The sequence below is a fragment of the Scyliorhinus torazame genome, chromosome 6, assembly GCF_047496885.1.
Source record: "Scyliorhinus torazame isolate Kashiwa2021f chromosome 6, sScyTor2.1, whole genome shotgun sequence".
NCBI lineage: Eukaryota > Metazoa > Chordata > Chondrichthyes > Carcharhiniformes > Scyliorhinidae > Scyliorhinus > Scyliorhinus torazame.
Genome location: NC_092712.1, coordinates 107,607,485 through 107,633,680, shown reverse-complemented (window position 1 = coordinate 107,633,680; position 26,196 = coordinate 107,607,485). Strand labels below are relative to the sequence as shown.

The window sequence follows — 26,196 nt, the reverse complement described above, 5'->3', positions numbered from 1 at the left end:
TCCTATCCTGTCTGGTGGGGCTGCCAGCCTCACATCACCAAGGGGCCTCCAGCATCGGAAACCTGCCTACAGTCTTTAATAGGGTGGTGAATGTGAGTTGGCTAGTTAGGAGGTCACCTCTCGGAAGGTTGTGTCACTTGTGTGCCGATGACACGGGTGGAGTGGTCCATTGGAAAATTTGTCCCCAGTGAATGTGTGTTACTTCCTGTTCCCACAGCTGGTGCAACCCCAATGGGAATCTGCAAAATGAAATTATTACAGTTGTCAGCCTGAAAGTTTCAGTGCATGAGCCTGTTTGTGAAGTTGTTTGGCGTAATGCTTGTCTCTTATTTTTAGTTAATAGCTATGTTTTACAATAATTGATGCTCCTTTTGAACCTGCTGGTGGTCCAGTGTTGTAACGCTTGGTAAGTGCAGAAGTAGGTCAAAGGCTGATTGAGTTGTTTGATCGAGTGAGGGGAAATGAATCACTGACCCTTGAACTTCACATTACTTTCTGAGTCAAGTGTATAATGTTCACACAGATCAGTAATAATATACATTGTGGGCTGTGGAAGGTTTGAAAATCTGAGAATATTTTAACAAACCATCTGCACTGGACGAAACTTCAATATCTGAGCACACAACCTGTGCATTTTGCCACAGGTTTTTATATATGCATACTAGAAACTAAATATAATTACAAACACTACAGCAGAGAGGCTGATTTATGAAAGCAGGGAGAACTTTTTAACTAATGAACATTCGTACAATTAGATCAAACCAGTGTGTTAACTCCGAGTGATCAACTGAGGATTAGCTCTTAAATACATTGCCCTTGCCAATACTGTCTCATTGTGAACATGCTCACATTTGTAATGACCTGCAGTGGTCCGACCATTGTTCCCTTAAGAACCTATTAATTTGGCTGGAACTTTCCTCAGAGCTGCCCCCATTTTGGCACAGGAAGTGCAATAAACAGGAGCAGCTCAAAGGAAATTGGAGATCAATGTTCACATTTCCAACATGCATTCTCAATAGGCAAAGCTCTACACCAGCAGGGTAAATTCATAAAATTACTTTTTTTCCGACAAATAGTATGACTAATGTCATGAAATGCAAACATGCAACCAATGAACACTCAGAATAGGATACAACCAATGGGCAGTCAGGACACTCAGAGGTGGCATCACCACAAGTGGGCATGACATAAGCACTATAAAAGAGATGAGGCACTCACACCATGCCTCTTTCCACAGACAGATATCTAGAGAGTTAGACAGGGTTGATCAGCAGCATCACACCCCAGCACGTGCCTTAGAGCAAGCTGGTACAGTTAGACTGAGTTACTGCAGTTAGATTAGCAGCGAGTCGAACTCATTTGAGAACTGTGCTAATAGTTCGTTAAACACGTTGAACTCATTTCAGAGTCTGGAGCATCCTTTAGTTAAGACTGCATCAAGTAGCAGCCTGTGTTATCCGAAGCAGCATAACACAACAACTAACTTTAGCAGGACTTTATGTTTGGTAGATTCCACCAACATGGCTTTGCAGGAAGTATAGTGCTTACATACATAAACAGGGTATCCATGTCATTTCTGGTAAAGCAATGCCCTGGGAGTGGGAGTACCTCCCAGGAATTTACCAGCCCTTGCGTGATGTTTCATTGGAAACATATACAGAGTTAAAAGCTGAAACCACTGGTAATAACTAGTGCTTTGTTTTCAAAGTTTATGAAATTATCTTAACCCTTCATTGAAGTGGCTGCCTTAAAATCGCTTCCAGACTTCAACAGTCACTCTCTCCAGCACCTCAAATAGTTTCAGCAGCTAGACAAATGAACTTGATCTCTCATACAATCCATGTGTATCTTCAGCTCCTCTATGAGAAGAGTGTATCATATATTAAAATTTGATTTAATGCACTGCATGTTGTTCTTTGTTTCACAGTTCCTAGCTATTGATGATTCAGTACTTCTTTGGGCAAAAATCTTCTGTCCTCTCTAGTGGTGTGTTGGAGGCAGGGAGGGCAGAAGGGCGGTGGGGGTGAGTACCCTGCTGCCTTCCCACCTCCCCCAAAATGATGTCCGGGGCAGCAAGACCTGTGGCCAGCCCTCCTGTCCCGTCACCAATTGAAGCCCTTAAGTGGCAATTGATGACCATTTAATGTCATCATCTTGGTGCCGCCAGTATTAATCCAGTTGCAGATGGGCTTGTCGCCATGCGGGAGCACGACAAGTAAACATTTGCAGTTTGCTTGTTGTTTCCCAGGGATACTCAGTGCCTGATCAAGGGATCCGGAATTGGAAAAGGGGATGGCCCGTGAGAGCCATCCCCTGCTCTATGTGCGACCCCCCAACTCCACAACACACACCTGCAAAAACACCTCCCAATACTACTTCCCTCTGACATGGGACGCTCTGCAATCGTGGGCCTCTATTGGTTAGCACCCTGGAAGCAGCCACTACCTTTCCAGTGAACTTGTTAAGCAAAGAACTGCCAGGCTCTGATTGGCTGGTAGCTCGTGACAGGTGGGGCCTCCGCCCCCGAGGTCCTAATCCCGGGGCAAGGCATACAGCTGGCCTCTCAAATGACCAATTGGCTCTTAGTTCAGCAGATCTTCCCTAAAGGAGGTAACACGGGTCTCTGACTTGCTTTCCAGCCGGCAGGCATGACCCATGTCACCTCTAAAAGGTTCTGTCCTGCAGTGGTGCAAATGTTTACTATTGAAATGTCATGTGTGAAAAAAAATGTATTTTTGTTTAGTGAAGGAAAGTGGAGGAAGGGAGGTGGAAAAGTGATACAAAGGCAATCTCTGAAATTAGTAGAGGTTATAGAATAACAATCATGAGCAATTTCAACTACCCCCAGCATAGACTGGCAAGACAAGGTAGGGAAAGAGGTAAAGGGATTAGAGTTTTTCCAGTGTGTTCAGGACTTTCCCAGTAAATAGAAGCTCAACAAGAGAGGAACGCTTTGGATATCAACTTATTGGAAACAAACCAGAGGAGATATGGTAGCACAGTGGTTAGCATTGTTGCTTCACAGCGCCAGGGACCTGGGTTCGATTCCCGGCTTGGGTCAGTGTCTATGCAGAGTCTGCAAGTTCTTCCCGTGTGTACATGGGGTTTCCCCGGGCCCTCCGGTTTCCTCCCACAATCCCAAAAGACATGCTTGGATATTCTGAATTCTCCCTCAGTGTACCCGAACAGGCGTCGGAATGTGGCGACTAGGGGATTTTCACAGTAACTGTGTTGCAGTATTAATGGAAGCCTACTTGTTACACTAATAAAGATTATTATTATTAAGAGAATGAAGTATAGAAACAGTAAATTCTGGAAAACCCAGAAGATCTAGCAGCATTTGTGGAGAGAGAAACAGAGTTAACATCTCTCTTCTTCAGAGAAGTAAGTACTGGAAATAGGCAATAGCAATCACAACATGATAAATTTTGAAAAAGAGACCCAAACCCAAAAATAAGAAAAAGACCAAAATAGTACATGGGAGGGAAGAAGCTAATTTTGAGGAACGAGACTCAAATTGAATGAACCAAAACAGCCAAACATTTTGACAAAGAGAAAGAACAGGAGCGACATATACTTAAAATGATGATTCGTGGAGTTCAGGGGAAATATTTCCTGATTTAAAAAAAAAGAACAGACAAGTCAATAATCAAACACGACTAAAGAAGTTAGAGTAATTTTGAAACAAAAGAAAAACACATTACACCAGGCACATAATAAAACTAAGCAGTAAAGAACATGATAAAAGTGTACATACAGAGGTGAGAAAAAAAATCAAAAACAATTAGAAAAGCAAAGAGTAGTAACTATATTAAACAAAGTATTTTTAGGTGAATTGCATTAAAAAGCTGAGACTTATGTTAAACTTGTAGAAGTTCGACGAACTTTGAGTATTGTTCACAGTTTAGTGTCCAGATTATAAAAGGGATATAGAGACACCGGAGAAAGTGCAATAAATATACAAAAGGATGATATCAGAACTGAAAGGATATACTTAAAATTGAACAGATTGGGGTACATTACTCTAGAAAAGAGAAGGCGATTTGATAGAGATTCTTAAAGGATATCAAAGAATGATATGGTCGATGTAAAGAAAACATTTCCGCTTGTGCGTGAGACATGTAACTGGAGGGGGAGGGGGAAGGGAGCTAACGTTTCGAGTCTGGATAACTCTCTCAAAGCTGGAGATAATTGGAAATAGGGTCAGATTTATACTGTTGTGCGGGGTGGGTGAGTAGAGCAGTGGGGCTGGATAGACCGCCAGTGATAAGTGGATAAAAGCAAATTACTGCGGATGCTGGAATCTGAAACCAAAGAGAAAATTCTGGAAAATCTCAGCAGATCTGGCAGCATCTGTAGGGAGAGAATAGAGCTAACGTCTCGAGTCCAGATGACTTTTTGTCAAAGCTCTTTGTCAAAGCTTTGTCAAAGCAGTGATAGGTGAAGATTGACAGAGATGTCGCGGATAGAAAGTTAAAGAGAATGTAAATGGGAGTTACTAAGACTGAGAAGAGTGCTGATAGTGGCACATTAAGAGATTATAATGTTAATGGCAGAATAAAGGTAAGCAGTGTGTCAAAAGGCAACTAGGAACGGGGAACATTTGGCTCAGGTGGGGTTGGGTGGGGGGAGTGGGGCAATAGTGAGGGAAAAACAGATTGATGGAAGAAATGAAAATAAAATGATAGAAATTAAATTGGGGCGAAGATGGAGGAGAGCGTTCAAAGTCTGAAGTTGTTGAACTCAATGTTAAGTCGGAAGGTTGTAATGTGCCTAATCAGATGCTGAGGTGCTGTTCCTCCGGTTTGCGCTGGGCTTCACTGAGACCTTGCAGCAGGCCAAGGACGGACATTTGGACATGAGAGCAGGGCAGTGAGTCCTGACATAAAGTAATTGGACCAAATGACTTGTTTCTGTGCAGCAGAATCTTCCAAACTCTATGAAGTGAGAAAAAGGTTGATTCTATAAGTTCACCCTGCAGATATAGAGCACTGCCCATCAAGAATGTGTGTTGAGAATTTGGGCACAGTATTCAGCTGGCCAACGAAGATTTTCCATACTGGATGGCTAATCCTCAAGGCTGCCAGTGACCTCTGCACCTGGTGTTAAACTTTATAAAATGTATTCTCTTGTGTCTGCCTGTGCATGCCAAGAATTACGCTTGATTTACGGGTAGGATATCAGACCGCCCAGTTCATTCTGTCTTTTTAGAGGTCAAGCCTATTTTTATCTGTTTGTTGAATAATCACCTCGAAAATGTTAAAGGAAGCAGAAAAAAGACGCAAAACGTCATCAGGGATATATCAAGTGGACTGATAAGTTGTGTAATCAGCATGAATTATAATTGCTCACTGAGGTGAGATTGCTGTGAATTTAGTTTCTTTGGTGCCATAGCCAATAACTGTTTTCCACTGCAGGAATTCAATGCAGTAACTCCGACAGCTGGTCATGGTTAATGCTTTGATCTTTTTTTCTGTCAGCTGTCTGTGGGGCTACGCTTTTCTGTTCAACGTTTGGGGACGGCACATACCAGCATCAGCTTTGGCCTGCAAATCAAAAGGTAAGTTTCAAATGAACACAGGTGGTCACAGAGTTAGCAAGTAACCAGAAAACAACAAAATGGTCACATCGAGATAACCTTAGCTGAAATCAATTAATTTATCGCAATTCAGTTTGAAGGGATCTCTTTGTGGAGTAATGTACTGCTTCTTGCATACCATTGAGTGTGCCAATGAAGATGTTGAACACCAAACAAACTATCTGCAGAGAGCTGCAAGCAGTTGCAGAGTGGCTTGTTGTCCAGAATAGCATTGGGTATTGGGAGGGAGAAGGTGAATGGTACAGGCAAATAGCACAGGGCTTTTAAAGCAGACCAAAGCAGGCCAGCAGCACGGTTCAATCCCCGGACCAGCCTCCCCGAACAGGCACCGGAATGTGGCGACTAGGGGCTTTTCGCAGTAACTTCATTTGAAGCCTACTTGTGACAATAAGCGATTTTCAGATAGTGTGCTTATCAAGCTCAAATTTAACAGTCTGTTCATTTAAAAACTTTACTTTGAAGGTGCATGTCAGTGGCAAAGGTGGCTATGAACTGGCCCAGATAGGATGCAACCGATGTTGGGGGTGAGGTTTGGGGGTGCAGGGGCAGATTCTCCACTTGCCTGCCTCTCTTCCCCAGTCAAGTCCCCACGTGAGTGTGACTGGAGATGGAGCTTGTTGTGCCCGTTGGTATGCTTGAAGATTGCTGCCCTGAAGGGGCTGGTCTGTATTGTGGTTGGGCAAAACATTTCATTTGGTTATTGTTTGTATATCTTTAAAACAATTTCTTTCTATAATTAAAATTATGACTCATGACAGCATGGGCGCAATTCTCCAAAAGGTTGCTAAGCGAGGCCGGAAACGCTCTTCAATATTAATTGGTCCACTTAATAAGGCCCCCCCCCCCCACTATAAGGTCGAGCAGCAGTTAAGCAGCACTTGCTCAGCCAGCTCACAACAGTAGGGCCCAGAAGACCGGCCCCAAGATTCGGGGATGCAGATCTGGGGAGGCTGCTAGACGCAGTGGAGGCCAGGAGGGTTGTCCTGTTCCCCCAAGGGTCGTGGAGGGTCAGCCAGAGGGCAGGAGTGCTGCTTGGGACGAGTTGGCAGTGGCTGTGAGCGCTGAGAGTGTGACCAGGAGGACTGGTATCCAGTGCCGGAAAAAGGTCAACGACCTACACTGGGCACCATGAGTGAGTAGACAGCAATGCCATACTCCCACCTCCCCTCCCCGGAGACCTTTCCACCCCCACACAAGTGTCCAATTCCCAATTTCTCATGAAATCCCCAGCCCTCCCTCCACCCCCTTCTCCCTGCAATCCCCCCAATCCTTCCTTCACAATCCCACGCACCTTGGTGTGAAATGTTAGTGGACAAGCTTCTGGGACACAGTCTGATGAGCACCACACTGCTGCTGATGTACATCAGGGGAGGCAGGAACCCCCAGGCGAGACAGCACTTGGAGGACTGCTGGATCCCATGAACCAACTGGGTCTCAGCATGATGTTGAGCCTGTAGAATAGGTCATCCCAGAGCTGATGGAGATGATAGGGAGGGGTCAGGGCATTCCGAGAGAAATGTCAGCAACAATCCTGCAGATCCATAGTCGATTGGAGGAGTCCCAGAGGCTCCTGGCGCAGGAGATGTTGCCAGCAATGAGTGGCTCCGAGTCCAACACTGCTAGGGTGACGACCGCAGTGGGGACCCTGGTGCACGACGTCAGCACCATGAGTGAAGGTGTCCAAGGCATAGTGCAGTCGGTGATGGCCATGACTGAAGTTCTAGACAGAATGTCCGCCTCACGAGGGAATGTCACCGACTACCAGGCTGACCTTGAAGAGGTTCTGCGGGATATGTCCCGCTCTCAGATGGGAATGGCCGATGCTTTGTGGAGCTTGTCCCAGTCGCATTGCCACGGCACTGCAAAGCATGTCCCAGTCACTGAGGAGCATTGCCGAGGGTGTCGGCACAATGGTGCAGACCATGGGGACCACCAGGCTGGCAGAGCCAGATGATGCAGGGACAGTCTGGGCTCGAACCAGCTGCCCTTCTGCCCCATGGTCAACCCCAGGGCTCAATGGGCACCGAGCGTGATGAGGTGGTGCCAATCCGAACCTATCCCATGGAGTGACAACTGTGGCCACCAGCTCCCCCGAGTTCCACCCCTCTGATGAGGCCGCGTCGCACAGCCAGCGCACGGGACAGGGTGGCACGGTTGTGCATGTGCCACTGACAAGTAAGCCAGAACCCTCCAGCCCAAGAGCCCCCAGAGGATGCCCGCCAGGGGCATCGAAGGCCACAGCTGTATGCCTCCACCTCAGATGTGCATCCTGGGGACACACCTAGACGTAGCGGTGGAGCTAGGAATGCAAAGCACATCGACGATCGCTGAGGGCATCGGGGGAGGGGGTGGGGAGCAAGGTAGGGGATGAAGAGGAGGGTGGGAAGGGCGGCACCATCGGGAGAGTGGGGAATTGTTACACACAGTAAACACCCTTGTGCACATCAAGTATGATGCCTCTGTCACTTCCTTCCGCAATGCGGCGGTACTCCGAACCATGGGTCCAGCTCTCCAACCATCCCCCCTCTCTGTAGCACTCACCCACCCTCCTGGACATGTCCCCGGAGCAGTGTCCCATCCCCTGGGTGTTCAGATATTGGCTGCTGTATGTGTGGTGTTCCCTGCCGCAGTATGCAGGCATCGCGGTCTGATTAGGAAGCTAGGAAATTACTCCCAGATGCTACATGGCCCACCTACCCACGGGAATCCACTTGGGTTGTGTGAAGTGCTCACTTAACCATGATTGCCAATTCCCTATTAGCAATAGCCTTCAGCCACACGACCAGAGGCCTCGGCAGTCGGTAGGCGTTATAGGTGGTTGGTGGGGCAGACGAATGCCCCAGGAATGGGTATACACGATCGGGTAGTTGTCATTGTGGTGCCATGCGTGGTATTCCCCGGTTGCCCCCCCCAGCGCATCCTCCCCACACTCCCATGGCAGCCCACCCCTTTGGAGGGTCCCCCACCCCCAGCCGAGGGTCTCCCATCCCTCGCCAAGCACTTGTGTGGCAAGCCCAGCGCGCACGGGCTCTTTGCCTGTGAGCAACGATGGCTACTCACCTCCTCGGCACCCCATAGAAGCCCTTCTGCCAGGTTCACGTACTAATCGGCGCCACATCACCACTTGCTGGGGAGGCCGCTGAGTGTGAGCTAAACTGGTTAGAAACTCCCTTGGGCCCAAAAAACTGACTAAGGGCGGATTCTCCGGCTGCGCCCACTGGGTGACCTGAAAATCCCACCCGAGGTCAATGGACTTTTCCATTGTCCGTGTCTCGCCTGTGGCGATCTTGCAGCGGGCGGGGTGGAAGAATTCAGCCCTAAATGTCATTGAATAGCAGAGCCAGCGAGAAACTCCCTGAACATCCTGCCACAAATTAACTTAGAAACTTTTTGGGAGAATCGTGCCTTTGGGCGAAATTCTCCCCCAACGGTGCGATGTCCGCCGACTGGCGCCAAACACGGCGCCAATCAGACGGGCATCTCGCCGGCCCAAAGGTGCGGAATGCTCCGCATCTTTGGCGGCCTATCTCAACATTGAGGGGCTAGGCCGACGCCGGAGGGATTTCCGCCCCGCCAGCTGGCGGAAATGGCTTTTGTTGCCCCGCCAGCTGGCGCGGAAATGCGGCGCATGCGTGGGAGCGTCAGTGGCCGCTGTCAGTTTCCCGCGCATGCGCAGTGGGGAGAGTCTCTTCCGCCTCCGCCATGGTGGAGGCCGTAGCGGAGGCGGAAGGGAAAGAGTGCCCCCACGGCACAGGCCCGCCCGCGGATCGGTGGGACCCGATCGCGTGCCAGGCCACCGTGGCACCCCCCGGGGTCAGATCACCCCGCGCCCCCCCCCCCCCAGGACCCCGGAGCCCGCCCACGCCGCCTGGTCCCGCCGGTAAATACCAGGTTTGATTTACGCCGGCGGGACAGGCAATTTCTGGGCGGGACTTCGGCCCAGCCAGGCCGGAGAATCCAGCGGGGGGTCCCGCCAACCGGCGCGGCCCGATTCCCGCCCCCGCCCAATCTCCGGTACCGGAGACTTCGGCGGGGGCGGGGGCGGGATTCACGGCGGCCTACGGCCATTCTCCGAACCGGCGAGGGGTCGGAGAATGACGCCCATTGTCTCTAATCCGAACCCCTGACATACCAAGTGAACATGGCGGGATGGATCATTCCTAAACATGTGGATTACCTGAGGAGCAGAGAGATGCTCCAGTGTTGCCATCAAAAAATGTTTTCAAACTCATTGGCACCAACTTACTTGAGCGACCTGTTAGAGACATAACTGGGGCGAAATTCTCCGTAATCGGCGCGATGTCCGCCGACCGGCGCCAAAAACGGCGCAAATCAGTCGGGCATCGCGCTGCCCCAAAGGTGCGGAATCCTCCGCATCTTGACCAGCCGAGCCCTAACCTTGAGGGGCTAGGCCCGAGTCGGACTGATTTGCGCCCCGCCAGCTGGCGGGAAAGGCCTTTGGTGCCCCGCCAGCTGGTGCGGAAATGACATTGCCGGTCGGCGCATGCGTCGGAGCGTCAGCGGCCGCTCACGGCATCCCCGCGCATGCGCAGTGGAGGGAGTCTCTTCCGCCTCCGCCATGGTGGAGACCGTGGCGAAGGCGGAAGGAAAAGAGTGCCCCCACGGCACAGGCCTGCCCGCGGATCGGTGGACCCCGATCGCGGGCCAGGCCACCGTGGGGGCACCCCCTGGGGCTAGATCGCCCCGTGCCCCCCAAGGACCCTGGAGCCCGCCCGCGCCGCTTTGTCCCGCCGGTAAGAGAAGTGGTTTAATCAACCCCGGCGGGAAAGGCATTCCAGCAGCGGGACTTCGGCCCATCCGGGCAGGAGAATCGCTGGAGGGGGCCCGCCAACCGGCGCGATTCCCGCCCCCGCCGAATCTCCGGTGCCGGAGAATTCGGCAACCGGCGGGGGCGGGATTCACGCCAGCCCCCGGCAGTTCTCCAACTCTGCGGGGGGTCAGAGAATATCGCCCCTGATGTCTCCATGGGTGCAAGACACAATAAACTTCCTGTGACAGAAGATGCACCTGTTATTGCCCTGGCACTCATCATCCAAACTCCCAGCTATAGCCGAATAGCTCCAGTGCCTAATGGATACATCAAGAGACTTAAAGGTTAAGGAAGTAAACCGTGACATCAAATCTGGAGTGGAGCCCAAAGGCGGATTAATGTCTAAATATGTGATTTTTCCAACTGCTCAAACCAAGTTGGTGTCAAATGTAGTGCTTTGTGTTCCTTAAGACCCAACCGGGCAGGTTGAGAGCCAGAAATCTGGGCAGTCCAGAGTGTCCATTAATTTTTCCCAAACTTGCTTCCTGGAAAGGACACTCCAGTTTTGTTGCAGAACGTTAACACAACACAGGAGAGACCAGTTAAAAGTGATAAGCCCAACTTGATTGGCATACAGAACGGGTGTAATGGGCTGTTTCTGGTGGGAGGGAACATTGTGTCTCACTGTTGAGCCAACACTGTAAGGAACTTGCTACTCTCAAAGATAACATTTCACACAAGTGGTTCTGAAAGTGTTCTCTCCATCCGCCTCTCAACTTATTCAGGGCCAGTTAACTCCATGAGTATCTCTGCTCCATACTGTGCTCCACTGCAGAGGCAAAAGACCAATTCTCTGAGGAGTTTGATACTACCAACAGCAGATCCCTAAGTCACAACATCTTTACCTACTGGGGGCTTCCAACGCAAGAGTGGGTACTGACCATGAGGCATGACCCTCCCTGCCTGGGAAAAATAAATGAGAATGGACAGAGGCCTTGAGCTTTGCAGCTACTGTGGTGTTGGGTGCTCTGGTGCACAGATGAGCCAACACAGTTGTATGTGGTACAACTCTATTTTATTTTAACTCTTATAATACAGTTCGTTCTGGATACTCTGCACGTGCTGTCTCCCTGAGTGTGTTTGGTAACAGATCTGTCCTGGTCCTCCTCTGCAGCTAATACTGACCACCGAGGGTCGTGTCTGTGCTTTTATATCTTTCTGTCATTGGTTGTGGTGTTGTGTGTTCTGATTTGTCTGTTGGTGTGTCTATCATGATGTGTGTGTTTGAATATCATGACATCCCCCCTTTTTACAAAGATATGTGCCTACGTGGTTATAAATATAATTGTGTCGTGAGTGCATCTAAGAGTGTGTGTGTGTGTGTTGTGTACAGCGTGTGTTTATGACGTAACTATTTACATGGGGCGATGTCGGGTGCGTCACACTAACAAGGTTGTACCATAACAAAACTTGGATGCGAGAGAAAAAAAACATTGGTCCGGTCAGACGATATCTGGAACAATAAACAACAACAGGTTATAATACAGAAGTGTTTGACTTTTTGAACGTATGAACAGCGTTATAAGTCCAGTCTAATGGGTGACCGCCTCAAGAATGGGCTGGTCCTCAAGCCGGTTCAGCTGTGGAGATTTGAGGTCACACTGGTTCACCTTGGACTGTTGGAGGTGATGCTGTTGCCGAAGTCTCTACTTTACCATTTGTTGTACTTCGTGCAGTGCTTGGTTTTTTCATTCGTGCAAATATAACATTCAACATCTTTGTTAGTGGTGCCTTGGCTGTGGTTTGGTTCTGGTGGCGATGGAAGGGGCATGATCCGTGGCATCTCCACGAAGTCATCCTTGGGAACCAGTGGAGGATCCGGCGTGTGCGTACGGTTCGGTTGCGAGCGTGGAAGGCGGCGCAAAGCTCGCTGATTGCGCCTACGCACCAATCCATCCGCCCTGCATGCCAGGAACAAAGTGGAGTCTTTTTTCTTTTTATGTTTGTGGTGGACGGCATCTTGTAGCCGATGGGTCGTTGCCATCGAAGTAGCACCATCACTAATATCATGCAAGGCGATGACTGTGCCAGATGTGGAAGTTGGCCGAGACCGTGCACGCTGGTTCCGGCCACCTGCTGTGCCGGAAGGGCGACTCCGCAGAGAAACGTCGAAGCATGTCGCCTTGGAGAGAGAATTGTTGCTCGCATCAACGTCTGGCGATGGCGCAAATTGGTGTGTCCATCTTGGACCGCCGGTGCTGGTTGCCACTGCCGACCCAGTGGGACTGCCACGCGATCCATTCCCTGTCGGCGTGGCATCCGCCGTCACCCTGAGCGTGCCATCACCGAGGCCGCGACACCGCCCGTCCGGAGCAAGGTCTGGCGTGCGCGAATCAGAGTCGGCGCTTGACTGCTCCCCATCTGGAGTCCGGTCTGCCTTCCGTCGATGCCCCCTGTCCGGAGTCCCAACAGGTTCACTGGAGGCAGCCGAGATTCCCTGAAGCTGCACTTCTGGAGTCGGAACATGCAGGAATGCACCAACCAGTGGAGAGGGTCGAGCCATCGAGGGTGGAAGCGGTGCGCCGCCACCGCAGTCATCAGTGGTCCCACCGTGATCGTCGAGTGCCTCGGTACGCACTAGGCGAGGTCTGTCACCTTGCACCTTTTGCATGGGAAGTGGGATGCTGTCGTCACTCGTCTCACATCCCGTGGATAGATCCTCATTAGCAGCTTGCTGTTCACTAGGGTTGCGTAAATTGTCAGAGTTTTCATCTGGTGGTGCACACCATGTCGGTGGACTGTCATTGTCTTGCCGTTGTCCTTCATTTGGGCTTTTCTTCTTTGGAATTTTAAATCTTCCCCCAGACATTGCAGAACCTTGTTTATTACCCCCAAATTCTCCCATATGTATGGTCTCGAATATAGGATCCAATGTTTCTATCGACATTGTACTATTTTCCAAAGAACATTCCGTTTCACTTTTCTTCTCAGGTACCTCATATGTATCTTTGTCTAATGTACATGCCTTCATGGTCTCTGGGTCTGATTTTGCTGGGACTGGCATGGTCACAGTCTCTCTTTTACTGTTCTCAATTGCCCACATTATACTCCCCATACATAACTGCTTAATCACTGGGGTTAGTGTGGTACAATGGATAATCGGGTCGACCTTATCTGCATCTTCACCATTAGTGGAAAGCACACTTGGTTCACTTGAAACTGCTGTGGGTTTTAAATTCGTTATCTGGCTACTCGATGTCGGTGTCCTCAGGATTCTTGCTCCAATGTTCTGCTCATTTATCAGTGGAGTGTGTATAGGTTCAATGCAATTAATGTTCCCCTCAAGGTTTGAAGAGTCATTACTGACTAACTGCTGGTCTCCGAAGTTGGGATTTTGCGGCGTTGTGTTGAAGGGAGACATTTGTCCCTGCTGTAGATATGATTCGGGTTGTGTTATTTCCATTACCTGAGGATCAATGTCTTGTCCATTTTTTCGATCCGTACTAAAACACTGGCAATTCTCAGTCTGCTCCTTGCAAGTTAAACATTCAATTAATTTCGTTAGCAAATCCTCAGCATCCTTCTGTGGCCGTGCAGCATTATTAATCTCTGTTCGGCTATAATGATCCTGAAGGTCAGCGCATAAACCTTTTTTCTTCGGGCTTGGACGAGGCGATTCCTTTGGCTTGTCTTCAGTTGGGCTTGAACAGTCTTCAGCGCTGTGCCCTTCATTGTAGCATGAGAGACCGTCATGGTCATGCTGCTGTGTAGTGGAGCATGGTAGACTTGCATCATCTGCCGCTGGTTGGTCAGGAGAGGTTGCTAGACCCTCATGGTCTTGTTCCTGCAAGGACTGCACATTGGAGTCTTGCGTTGCTTCTATCGTGGAGGCTGTCCACGAGCTCTCTGTGGAGGCTTGTGACACTGGAGTCACTTCTTGTCCGTGCAAGGACTGCGCTCTGGAGTCTTGCATTTCTGCAATTGTGGAGTCTGTCCACGAGCTTGCTGTGGAAGCTTGTGACACTGGAGTCACTTCTGGTTCATGCGAAGACTGCGCTCTGGAGTCTTGCATGTCTTCTTTCATAGAGTCGGGAACGTTGAGCGGGACGTGGACCACGCTCTGTGTGGCAGCAGGGCGCTCTCCGTGTGCTTGCACCGCTCCCTGTCTGTTAATGTCAGGCTGCAGCATCATCTGGTACTGATAAGTTGGAACGTCATATCTGCTGGATTGAAGATCCTCAAATCCGAAAAATGAATCCGCATCTGTGTCGGATTCAATGTGGGGGCCGCCAATGTGCAACACAAAAGGTTCGTCCGAGTCATAGTCGTATAGGACCACGGAGCTATCATTGGGCTCGCGAGGTCCGGAAACACTGTAAAGATCGTCATCGAAGTATTCGAGGTCGGAATCATCGGCTTGTGCGTAGGTAACTGCTTGTCGGAGGGTTCTTCGGAGGTCAAATTCATCTCCTGGGTCAATTTGCGGCAATGTGCTGTCATTCCAGGTGAGGGAAGGTTGTTTTACAGCTTTAACAGATTTTTTTTTTTTTGATTTGGGACGTTTCCCTTTTAAATTGGATTTGGGACATTTCCCCTTTAAATTGGTGCAGTCTGGGGCCTCTGACATCCTGACGCTCGGTATGTAGCACGTAGTAAGCGACTGCGCATGCTCAGATCGCTGTTCCTTTACCGATGGCCGTTTTCTTGACTGCGCATGCGCAGCATCTCGCGCATGCGCAAACGAAACTTCCGGTTCTGCGCACTGCTCGCGCAACTGTGCTAGCGTGATACCTTTAGCAAGATGGCCGCCGACCTCGACCCAGCCCTCTCTCAGGCCCGGGATTTCGGCCTCTGGGAATTCGGGCTCCGGGATCCCAGCCACGAGGTGAGTACTGCAGCTTTTCTTACCTTTACTTGCCGATTGGATTGCGTTTTCTTCACAGTACTTGGAGAATTTGTCTGCCTGGTAATCGTACCTTTGCTGCCTCCTGAAGAACCTGAACCTTGTGAATATTTCTCTTGCCCTTGCACCGGCGATGGTGAGGAGAAATTCAATTTTTTCGCTATCATCCAGGTCTTGGAGTTCAGCTGCCACCAGGAACAATTCGAACCATTGCCGGAATCGCCGCCAGTTTTCGCGGAGATTGCCGTAGCACTGGAGCGGCTGCGGAACCGGGAGCTCTATCATTTTGCCTGGGCACTGCTGGGTGTCTGTGTACACTGAGGTATGCCGGCAGGTATCGATCCACTCCTGTACCATGTGGTGTTGGGTGCTCTGGTGCACAGATGAGCCAACACAGTTGTATGTGGTACAACTCTATTTTATTTTAACTCTTATAATACAGTTCGTTCTGGATACTCTGCACGTGCTGTCTCCCTGAGTGTGTTTGGTAACAGATCTGTCCTGGTCCTCCTCTGCAGCTAATACTGACCACCGGGGGTCGTGTCTGTGCTTTTATATCTTTCTGTCATTGGTTGTGGTGTTGTGTGTTCTGATTTGTCTGTTGGTGTGTCTATCATGATGTGTGTGTTTGAATATCATGACAGCTACTACGGGCTTTGTGTAACTAACACCTTCTTTCAGGGCAAACTATGCCACAAGTTGTCCGGGACACATCCAAGAACAGCAGTACAAAGACCTTCTGTATGGTGAACTGGCCGATGGCTTATAATCCACCACAAAGTGATATATGAAAATGGCAGACATTGATAAGGATAGCCATGACCTCTGGAGGCTGCCTATTTGGAAGGGCATTGGAAGAGGTGAGCAGAAAGGCAAAGCTCATCTGATCATGAAGGGTGCCAAGAGAAAACAGGGGCCAGCGAATCCTGCACTTTCTCAGCCTAGTGTCTTCCTCTGCAGCAAATGTGCGGAAATGGGCTCAGTCTGACAAAGTGAGGTTTAATGCAGGGTTGATCGCCACAGAACAAACCATTGTCTTGCGGGACGGAAGGCCACCATTGGACATTGTGTGTGTCCTCTACCTCTCTCTCCATTTTCATCCAGTCTGCATATTCTGTGGCTGTATTGGCCTGTATTGCATTATATACACTTAGTAAGTGTCAACTTAGATAGGGGAAGAACATCCATGCAAATACTTTCTAACTGTCTATCCAATCTTTAGAGATTATCCCAACACACCTGATTCTCCCAAAATGGTCCCCATTCAGTCCCCATTCAGGCGTGAAAACTCTAGCGTTTTACTCTGGAGATTCCTGGGAAAAAGTGGACCTGCAGGGGGCTAGCAGGGACCCGGAATGAATCTCGCAGCTTTAGCTGCGGATACGGGCCTCGCACTTCCGGTTTTGAGACCGTGCATGCGCACGGCGGCCTGGCCTCCAGCGGCCTGCCGGGCGCCATAGCAGACTTGGACCGCGGAGCCACACCGAGAAAAGAGACTCCCTCCCCAATCGGCCATGCACCCGAAGATCTCACCGTGCGGATCTGTCCCCGGCCACCTATAAAGCCCCCCCCCCCCCCGTGTCCGATTCCCCCGCCCCCCCACCAGGGTGGCCGTGGACTGAGTCCGCAACCACCACGCGATCGTCCTGACCGGCAATAGCAGGTTGGTTCCACGCAGTCGGGAACTCAGCAGGTCGGAGTGGAGAATCGCTGGACTGGTCTCTGGCAATGGGCCCCCAGCCGCGCAGCGTACTCTGCGATCACGCCGATTCTCGGGTCCCGGAGAATCGGCGGACCGCGCCGGGCCCGATTTCGGCGTGAAATTGGATTCTCCGCCGCCGCGCTGAACGTGATTGCGGCGTGCGGAGAATCCAGCCCGTGAACTTTCAGGAAGCTTACAAGCATAAAATTTGCTGCTTCTGCGAATGTATAAAAAAAATATATATATATAAAACATCTCATTTTGTGCACTGCTTGTACACTAAGGGGTCATTTAACATTCTGTCACCGGCATATCTGATTTGGAATTTTTGTAATGAACTGGTTTTATTTTTAAGTGTGGTACCAGAAACATGTTGCTTATTTAAAAGTGTTTGCTGATACCCAAAAGCCTCAGTTATTGTGAGTGCAAGGATAAAATAGAACTTGTCCTTTTGTAGCTGAACCTCTTCTATATGGCATCTTGCCATGACTCAAACAAGAATGGAAAATAAGGTTGAAAGATAAACTGATTCAAAATGTCAAGACTGGTGGAAATATGTAACAGCAACCTGTTCCAATCTTCATATTTGCAGTTGATGAAATATAACAACTTACCAAAGGAAATAGTCCAAACAATAAAAATAGAGTAACTTGATCATCTATCATGAAACAAGGTTGAATGTTCCTTTTAAGGATATAGGGAGTTAAGTTGAAGTCTGGTCGTTATTTTTCTTTCTTTACCTCAATAAATATGAGTGATGTTTCATGCTATTTTGGTTCTTCAACATTCTTTTACAAATATTTATTTGATGAAAATCACTTAATCAACTGACAATTAACTCTCTGAGGCTTTAAACATTTGTGTGCTCTGTTAGCAATGAAAATATCATGCAAGATTTAATTTCTGCAGCATATGTTTTTTAATGATTGCTCAAATTCTGGGGCGTCATTCTCCGCCGGCGGGAGTCTCCGTTCTGCCGGCGCCCGGGGGTTTCCCGACGGCGTGGGGCTGCCCCACAATGGGAAACCCCATTGACCGGCCGGTGTTACGGAGACTCCCGCTGGCCGGTCGGGGCAGAAATGTGGTGGGGCGGGTAGGAGAATTTTGCCCCTGATTTCCACAACCCAAAGACAGTAAATTTAAGGTAAAAGCAAATTACTGCAGATGCTGGAATCTGAGGGAGCGATTCTCCAGCCTTTTTAAGCTCTCTCTCAAGCGAAATGAGGTCGCTGAATAGCGGGAGAGGTCAAAAACGAGGGGCGAAATTCTTCGGAAACGGCGCGATGTCCACCAACTGGCGCCCAAAACGGCGCAAATCAGACGGGCATCGCACCGCCCCAAAGGTGCGGAATGCTCCGCATCTTTGGGGGCCGAGCCCCAACCTTAAGGGGCTAGGTTGGCGCCGGACGAATTTCCGCCCCGCCAGCTGGCAGAAAAGGCCTTTGGTGCCCCGCCAGCTGGCGCGGAAATGACATCTCCGGGCGGCGCATGCACGGGAGCGTCAGCGGCCGCTGACGGCATTCCCGCGCATGCACAGTGGAGGGAGTCTCTTCTGCCTCCGCCATGGTGGAGACCGTGGCGAAGGCAGAAGGAAAAGAGTGCCCCCACGGCACAGGCCCGCCTGCGGATCGGTGGGCCCCGATCGCGGGCCAGGCCACCGTGGGGGCACCCCCCGGGGCCAGATCGCCCCCCCCAGGACCCTGGAGCCTGCCCGCGCCGCCTTGTCCCGCCGGTAAGGTAGGTGGTTTAATCTACGCCGGCGGGACAGGCATTTTAGCGGCGGGACTTCGGCCCATCCGGGCCGGAGAATCGGGTGGGTTGGCCCGCCAACCGGCGCGGCGCGATTCCCGCCCCCGCCGAATATCCGGTGCCGGAGACTTCGGCAACCAGCAGGGGCGGGATTCATGCCAGCCCCCGGCGATTCTCTTCCGACCCGGCGGGGGGTCGGAGAATCTTGCCCCATGGGTGTGGTCTTCCGGAAAAATGACCACGTGTTGTAGTGAGTGGAAATTGCCCCGAGTTTCCCGTCGCTCACCCCAACAAAACCGGCAACTCAAACCAATGTTAATTGGTCCACTTAAGGAGGCCTCACATGCTTCCCGCTGCCAATAACGCCTCGTCAGCTGATTCAACAGCATCGTGCTCACCAGTGTGTCTGTGACGCCACCCTCCCCCCCCCCCCCTCCTCCCCCCCCCCGCCCCAGATTCGGGGACGCTGACCTGGGAAGGCTCGTGGACACTGGGGACCAGGAGGGATGCCCTGTTCCTCCCGGGAGGGTGGAACCAAAAGGCTACCAGTGCTGCCTGGGACAAAGTGGGGGTAGCAGTCAACCGGGTAATGTGACCAAGGGGTCTGGCCAGCAGTGCAGGAAGAAGGTCAACGTCCTGCACCAGGCAGCACGAGTGTGGCCAAGGATGGGGCGGCCACGTCCATGCGGAGGCTGGTGGACGCCGCAGAGGTGAGGAGCCACCGGGATCCACCAGGAGGGCCTGCCAAACATGAGTTGTGATTGCCTTACTGACTGACCCATCCCTCCCACTGACCACATGTCTATTCCCCCACAGGTTCAGCAGCCAATGGCGCCGGCCCATCCCGGGTGGCCCCTCTCTCCTGACTCTGAGGAGACCACCTCGGAGGAGACCACCGATGATGCAACAGCGGCACAGCTGTCATCCCAACACTCCCATCAGTGTAGATACACACATCTCGGTGGGACATATTAGCAGACAGGCTTCTGGGGCACAATCTGGTGAGCACCACACTGCTGCTGATATACACATGGTGGAGGCAGGAAGTCCCAGGCGAGACAACAGTCTGATGTCAACTGGATCCCAGGACCCAGCTGGGTCCCAGCCTGATGCTGAGCCGCTGGAAGTGGGTTACCCTGAGCTGATGGAGATGATAGCGAGCAAATGGCCCGCTCCCGTAGGTGAAATCGTCACCAACTGCGTGAAGCCTTGGACACCTTCACACATTGTGCCGACGTCATGCTCCAGGCTCTCCACTGCAGTCACCATCCTTGCAGTGTTGGCTTCGGTGCCACTCATTACTGGTGACATTTCCTGTGCCCGTAGCCTCTGGGACTTCTCCAAGCAGCTATGGATCTGCTGGAGTGCCGCTGACATCTCTGTCTGAATGTCCCGGGCGTTCCCTAACATCTCCATCAGCTCCGGGTAACCCTATTCCACAGACTCAGCATCAGGCTGGGACCCTGCTGTCTCACCTGGGGGTTCCTCCCTCCACCTGATGTACATTGCATCTAAAAATTGGCAAGTCATGTTGCAGCTGTACAGGACTTTACTTAGGCCTCATTGGAATATTGTGTACAATTTTGGTCGCCACACTACCAGAAGGATGTGGATGCTTTGTAGAGGGTGCAGAAGAGATTTACCAGAATGTTGCCTGGTATGGAGGGCATTAGCTATGAGGAGAGGTCGATAAACTCGGTCTGTTCTCACTGGAATGACGGAGGTTGAGAGGCGACCTGATATAGATCTACAAGATTATGAGTGGCATGGACAGAGTGGATAGTCAGATGCTCTTTCCTAGGGCAGGAGAGCCAAGTACTCGGGACATAGGTTTAAAGTGCGTGGGGAAAAGTTTAGAACATATGTGCGAGGCAAGGTTTTTTACACAGAGGGTAAATATATGGAACGCGCTGCCTGGGGAGGTGATGGGAGCAGGTACGATAGCGGCGTTTAAGGGGCCTCTAGACGAATATAATAATAATATTATAATAATCGCTTATTGTCACAGGTAGGCTTCAATGAAGTTACTGTGAAAAGCCCCTGGTCGCCACATTCCGGCGCCTGTTCGGGGAGGCCGGTACGGGAATTGAACCCGCGCTGCTACCTTATTCTGCATTACAAATCAGCTGTTTAGCCCACCGTGCTAAACCAAACCCAAACCAAACCCAACCCAACCAAGATATGAATAGGGTGGGAATGGAACTATACAGACTCCGTAAGTGCAGGCGGTTTTAGTTTAGGCAGGTACCATGGTCGGCGCAGACTTGGAGGGCCGAAGAGCTTGTTCCTGTGCTGTATTATTCTTTGTTCTTTGTTCTTCGTTGTACATCAGCAGTGCGGTGCTTACCAGATTGTGCCCCAAAAGCCTGACCACTTACATTTCCCACCGAGTGCAAGTATCTGCATTGCTGGAGGGTGGGGATGACAGCTGTGTCGCGACTATAACAGTTGCAACCTCGGAGCTCTCTGTGGGGGTCTCCTGGGAGCCTGGAGAGAGAGCCACCCAGGATGGGCCGGTGCCATCAGCTGGAGGGCCTACAGGAGAATGGACATGTGGTCAGTGGGAGGGATGGGTCAGTCAGTAAGGCAATCACTGCCCACGTTTGACAGGTCGTCTGGTGGAGCCCGGTGGTTCCTCACTTCTGCGGGGTCCGTCAGCCTCCGTGTTGGTAACCGCCCTGTCCTCGGCCACTCCAGTCACCTCCAAGGCATGCTCCTCGAAGGTGGTGAGGATTCTTGTATCCGGCATTACGCCGCCAGTCTGGGCCCTCTCCCAAAGGTTGTGGGAGAGCGTTTCCTGAGGAGACACGGAGATGACATCATTAGCCACACAGGTTGTTCACTGTGGTGGGGAGGGTGTGAAGGAGGGGTTGGGCGGATTGAAGAGGATGGGCGTGGAGGAAGGGTTGGGGTTTGAATGAGGAGTGAGGAGAGGGGGTAGATGCTCCCGTGGGGAGTGGGGGGCTATGGTGTCTACTCACTGGTGCTGCTCGGTTTAGGTCATTGACCTTCCTCCTGCACCAGAGAACAATCCTCCTGGTCACATTCCTGCCGCCCACTGCCATCGCCACCTCATCCCAGGCAGCACTGGTTGCTCAATGGCTGACCCTCCAGGACCCCTGGGGGTACGGAACATTCCTCCTGGCCTCCACTGCGTATAGGAGCCTCCCCAGGCCAGCGTCTCCAAATTTTGTGGCTGGTCTCCTGGGCGCCATTGTTACGAGCTGGATGGGGTTGGCTGACCAAGTGCTGCTGAAGTGCTGCTCAACCTTGTTAGCGGGGGGGCCAATGAGTGCGGTTCCGCGAATCAGCTGGCGAGTCTTCATTTGCCGTGAGAAGCCTGTGAAGCCTCGTTAAGTGAGCCAAGCAACATCGAATATCGTAACCGGCCTCGCTGGGCCGAGTGCCGAGAAGTTCGGGGCAATTCTCGCTCGCTACAACAATTTCCAGAGAATCCCTGAAATAAAAACAGAAAATTCTGGACAATCTCAGCAGGTCTGACAGCATCTGTGGAGCGAGAAGGGAGCTAATGTTTCCAGTCTGGATGACTCTTTGTCAAAGTAAATTTAAGATTTGCCTCTGTTGAACTAATTTTCTTTCCGCCTTGTTTAACAGTTCAAATAAGGATAATTCAAGCAGCAATCTTGTCCAACTGCAGGTCAAGATCAGTGCAGTCGCTCGGGTAGGTGTTCGGGGGTAAGTGAACTGTTTTTCCTCTCGCCTATTTAGAAACTGTATACGGTGCACCTTGATCCCACCTGACATGGCCATTTTGTTTTTGCCAAGCAAGATTAGAATATCGCCCATTTTATACTATTGCCAAAGGTTAACGGGACTCCCAAGTTTTAAAGCATCGAGCTATGAAGAAAGTTTTTAAAAATAGTATTCGTCTTTCTATGAAATGCCTTATTTTGTTTGAATTATTTGAAGCAGTAACAAAAAAATTGGGCAAGGGTGCTGCAGGAGATGGGGTAGACATGGACTTCTTAAAGACTTTGGATAAAGTGCCAAATGAGAGACTGATGACAAAGGTCAAGGCATGTGGGATCCCGGGCCAGAGAGAAGAATGAATTGGAAGATTGTTACAAAACATAAAACAACTGGCAGGACGAGTTGAAGGAACTTTCAAAGATCGGTGGGAAAGTGCTTTATGTGAGCGTCTGTGCTAGAATCAATGTTGTCCAACATAGAAATCGTTTAACACAGGAATTAGAAGGATGGTTAAAACTTCTAGAAGATGATAAATTGTGGGAGAGCAATATAAGTACAAATTTGGAAGACAGCACCAAAATACAGGAAGGTAGAAACAAGGGGCGGGATTCTCCACTCCCGCGCCGAAGTGGCCGCGCCGTCGAGGTTCACGACGGCGCAAAACGGCCCCGATCCCGACCGATTCAGGCCCTGACAATGGGCTAGGATCGGGGCCGCGTCATCGACACGCGCCAGGCCTTGTCGCCCGCGTAAAGGCGGCGCCGCATAGATGACGCGGCCGGCGCCGTATAACGGGCGTCATCCGCGCATGCGTGGTTGCCGTCCTCTCTAAGTCTGCCCCGCAAGAAGATGGCGGACGGATCTTGCGGGGCCGCGGAAGGAAGGAGGTCCTCCTTCAGAGAGGACGGCCCACCAATCGGTGGGCATCGATCACAGGCCACCCCACATTTGAGGTACCCCCCGGTGCAGGATCCCTGTCGCCCCCCCCGCAGGCCGCCCCCCCAGCGTTCGCGTGCTGTTCCCGATGGCAGCGACCAGGTGTGGATGGCGCCGGGAGGAACCCGCCGTTTTGGCCTGGCCACTCGGCCCATCCGGGACTGAGAATAGCGGGGGTGCCGGAGAATCGCCATTTTGGGTGTCTCCGGCGATTCTCATGCCTGTGGCCCGCGGAACTCAACCGGGCCGTTCCCGCCGCTTGGGAGAATCGCGGGAGGGCGTCGGACCGGCATCCCGGGAAATTTTGGCGGCCCAGGCGATTCTCCCAACCGGCGCAGGAGTGGAGAATCTCGCCCAGGGTACCCGAGTGAGTGAAGAAATGACAAATCAAATTCAATCCAATGAACTGTGAGGTTTCCCATTGTGGCAGGAAGAATGAAGGGACCACTTATTTTTTTGGAAGGAAAGAAACTAACTCTGGGAATAAATAGACTAACCATTAGAGTTAGCAGCACAAGTTGATAATGTCATAAATAATGCAAAAACGCACTGGAGGTCATTTCTAGAGGAATGGAATATCAGTGCAGAAATGCTCCATTATTAATTAAAGGGATAATGAAGTGAAATATAGACAAGCAGGAAAGAGGCATAAACATCAAAGGGAAAGAAGAGTGAAGATACTGAAAAACTCAACCTTTTAAAAAATGTCTCAGAAATATTATACAACACTGCAGTTTCCAAACATGAGGTTTTGCAGCAACATGCAAAATTAGGAAATTAATTCAAATGCACTTTATTTGAATTTTTGCACTTTGTGCTAAGACGTTTGGTTGATCCTTGTTTTGTGTCCATAATTAAACCCTTTAATCAAAATACCAATGTTAATTTTACGAAATGCACCAGAAGCACATTACAAGAGTAGGAATTGAGAGATCAATGCCTGATAACTCGCAAAATACGTGCTATTTCAAAAGCCATACCTCAACAGCACCAACAGAACACTAAGCATCTATTTTGTTGCTGTTTGTGTTCTCTTGCTGGGCACAAATTATCACTGTATTTAATTACAGATTAACAGTAATTGTGGATTGGTTGTGAGCTGCTTTAGGATCCACTGGGAATGTGGACAGTGCGAGATAATTACAAGTCCTGTTCCTTGATAATTATTTCTTCTGTTCTAAAGATATCCAAGTGTTGCAGTCATTAAGCTTATTTTTAAATATTTGTTCTCAGAATGTGTGCTGAATTAGTCATCTTTCATTTTTATGCAAATTTGATTGTGGTCATTCTGGAAATCCTTTTCACAATTGAGTGTGTGGTGAACTTATTCACCACAATATAAGTTGTCTGTACAGTACTGTGGCCTATGGCCAGGGAATGGTAATATGATCTCCTTCCATGTATTGTACTGGAACCCTAGTGGGCTCCATCTCTGGCTCCGCCCCTCCCCAGGGCGGTATATAGACCTGCCGTCTGTGGGCGGCGCTCATTGTTACAGCAGTCACAGGCAGGCAAGTTCTTGGATAATAAAGCCTATGTTCACTCGTTCTCATCGTCTTGTAGTGGATTAATGGTACATCAATTTATTATCCAAAGACATCACTATGGAAGCCGCTCTGAAGCCTGATAAACTGGAACTCGACGCACGAGCAGCAGAAGCTAAGGAAATCTTCTCCCACTGGCTCTGCTGTTTTGAGACCTACCTCGACTCCTTTGAAACGCCTTCCCCCGACGCCCTCTAACTGCGCCTCCTCCACGCCCGGGTGAGCCACCCATTCTCGGGTATGATTGAGGACGCAGTCACGTACGAAGCGGTGGTCGCGATTCTAAAGAGACAGTTCGTGAAGCCCGTGAACGAAGTGTTCGCGCGGCACCTCCTCACTACCCGCTGTCAACGCGCCGGGGAATCGCTGGACGAGTATCTAGAGAACCTGACACTACTCGCCCGCAACTGCAACTACAGGGATGTGAAGGCCAATGAGCACATGAAGTTGATGATCCGGGACACCTACGTGGCTGGGGTCCGATCTAACTACGTCTGGCAGCGACTGCTGGAAAACGGGGCCACTGATCTACAGGACACGGTAAAACTAGCCACCTCGTTAGAGGTGGCCTACCAGAGCCTCAGCGCATTCCCGGCAGACCCAGCGAACCCCTCGTGGGCACCACAGACGCGGCCTTCATCAGACTCGACTACGCCCCAGGCCTGTGCCGCGCAGCTGCCCGTTCAGCCCAGGGGACCGTCTTGCTACTTCTGCGGTCAGGGCCAACACCCCCGGTAGTGTTGCCCAGCCCGCATCGTGACATGCGACAAAAAGGGACATTCTGCCAGAGTCTGTCTGGCCCGATCCAAAGCCCCGAAGTCAAAAGCTTACCAGGTCCGATCCACGGACTCACAGGCCCACAGATCCCACAATGTGGCTGCGTGCCTGCCGGTACCGCCCCCTTCAGACGCATCATCCGCCTCGTGGGGGGCGCCGCCATCTTTAACTCAGCCCGTCACGTGCGACCGATGGGGGCGGCCATTTTGTGACCCCGATACCTCCGACCACGCAGACCGCAGCTTGGCGTAGTCGGCCTCGACCAGTCGCGGCCAAAACATCTGAAGAATTCGATGATGGCCGTCCGGGTCAATGGGCACGAGACCCCCTGTCTTTTCGACTCCGGGAGCACAGAGCTTTGTCCATCCTGACACGGTAAGGCGCTGCTCCCTGCACATCTACCCCGCGTCCCAGACAATCTCCCTTGCCTCCGGATCCCATTCGGTACAGATCCGGGGGTACTGTGTTGCGAACCTCGTGATACAGGGCGCTGAATACGCCCAT

At 50.9% G+C, this 26,196-nt stretch overlaps 1 protein-coding gene across 1 annotated transcript in view; it reads left to right on the top strand.

Moving 5' to 3' along the window:
• The window catches only part of itga8 (integrin, alpha 8), a 328,234-nt gene that overhangs the window by 186,186 nt on the left and 115,852 nt on the right, over positions 1-26,196 (top strand). Inside the window, exons 22-23 of the mRNA XM_072508666.1 lie at positions 5,481-5,560; positions 22,340-22,420. Of these exons, the coding sequence (XP_072364767.1) occupies positions 5,481-5,560; positions 22,340-22,420 (161 nt within the window). The remainder of the gene's footprint in view (positions 1-5,480; positions 5,561-22,339; positions 22,421-26,196) is intronic.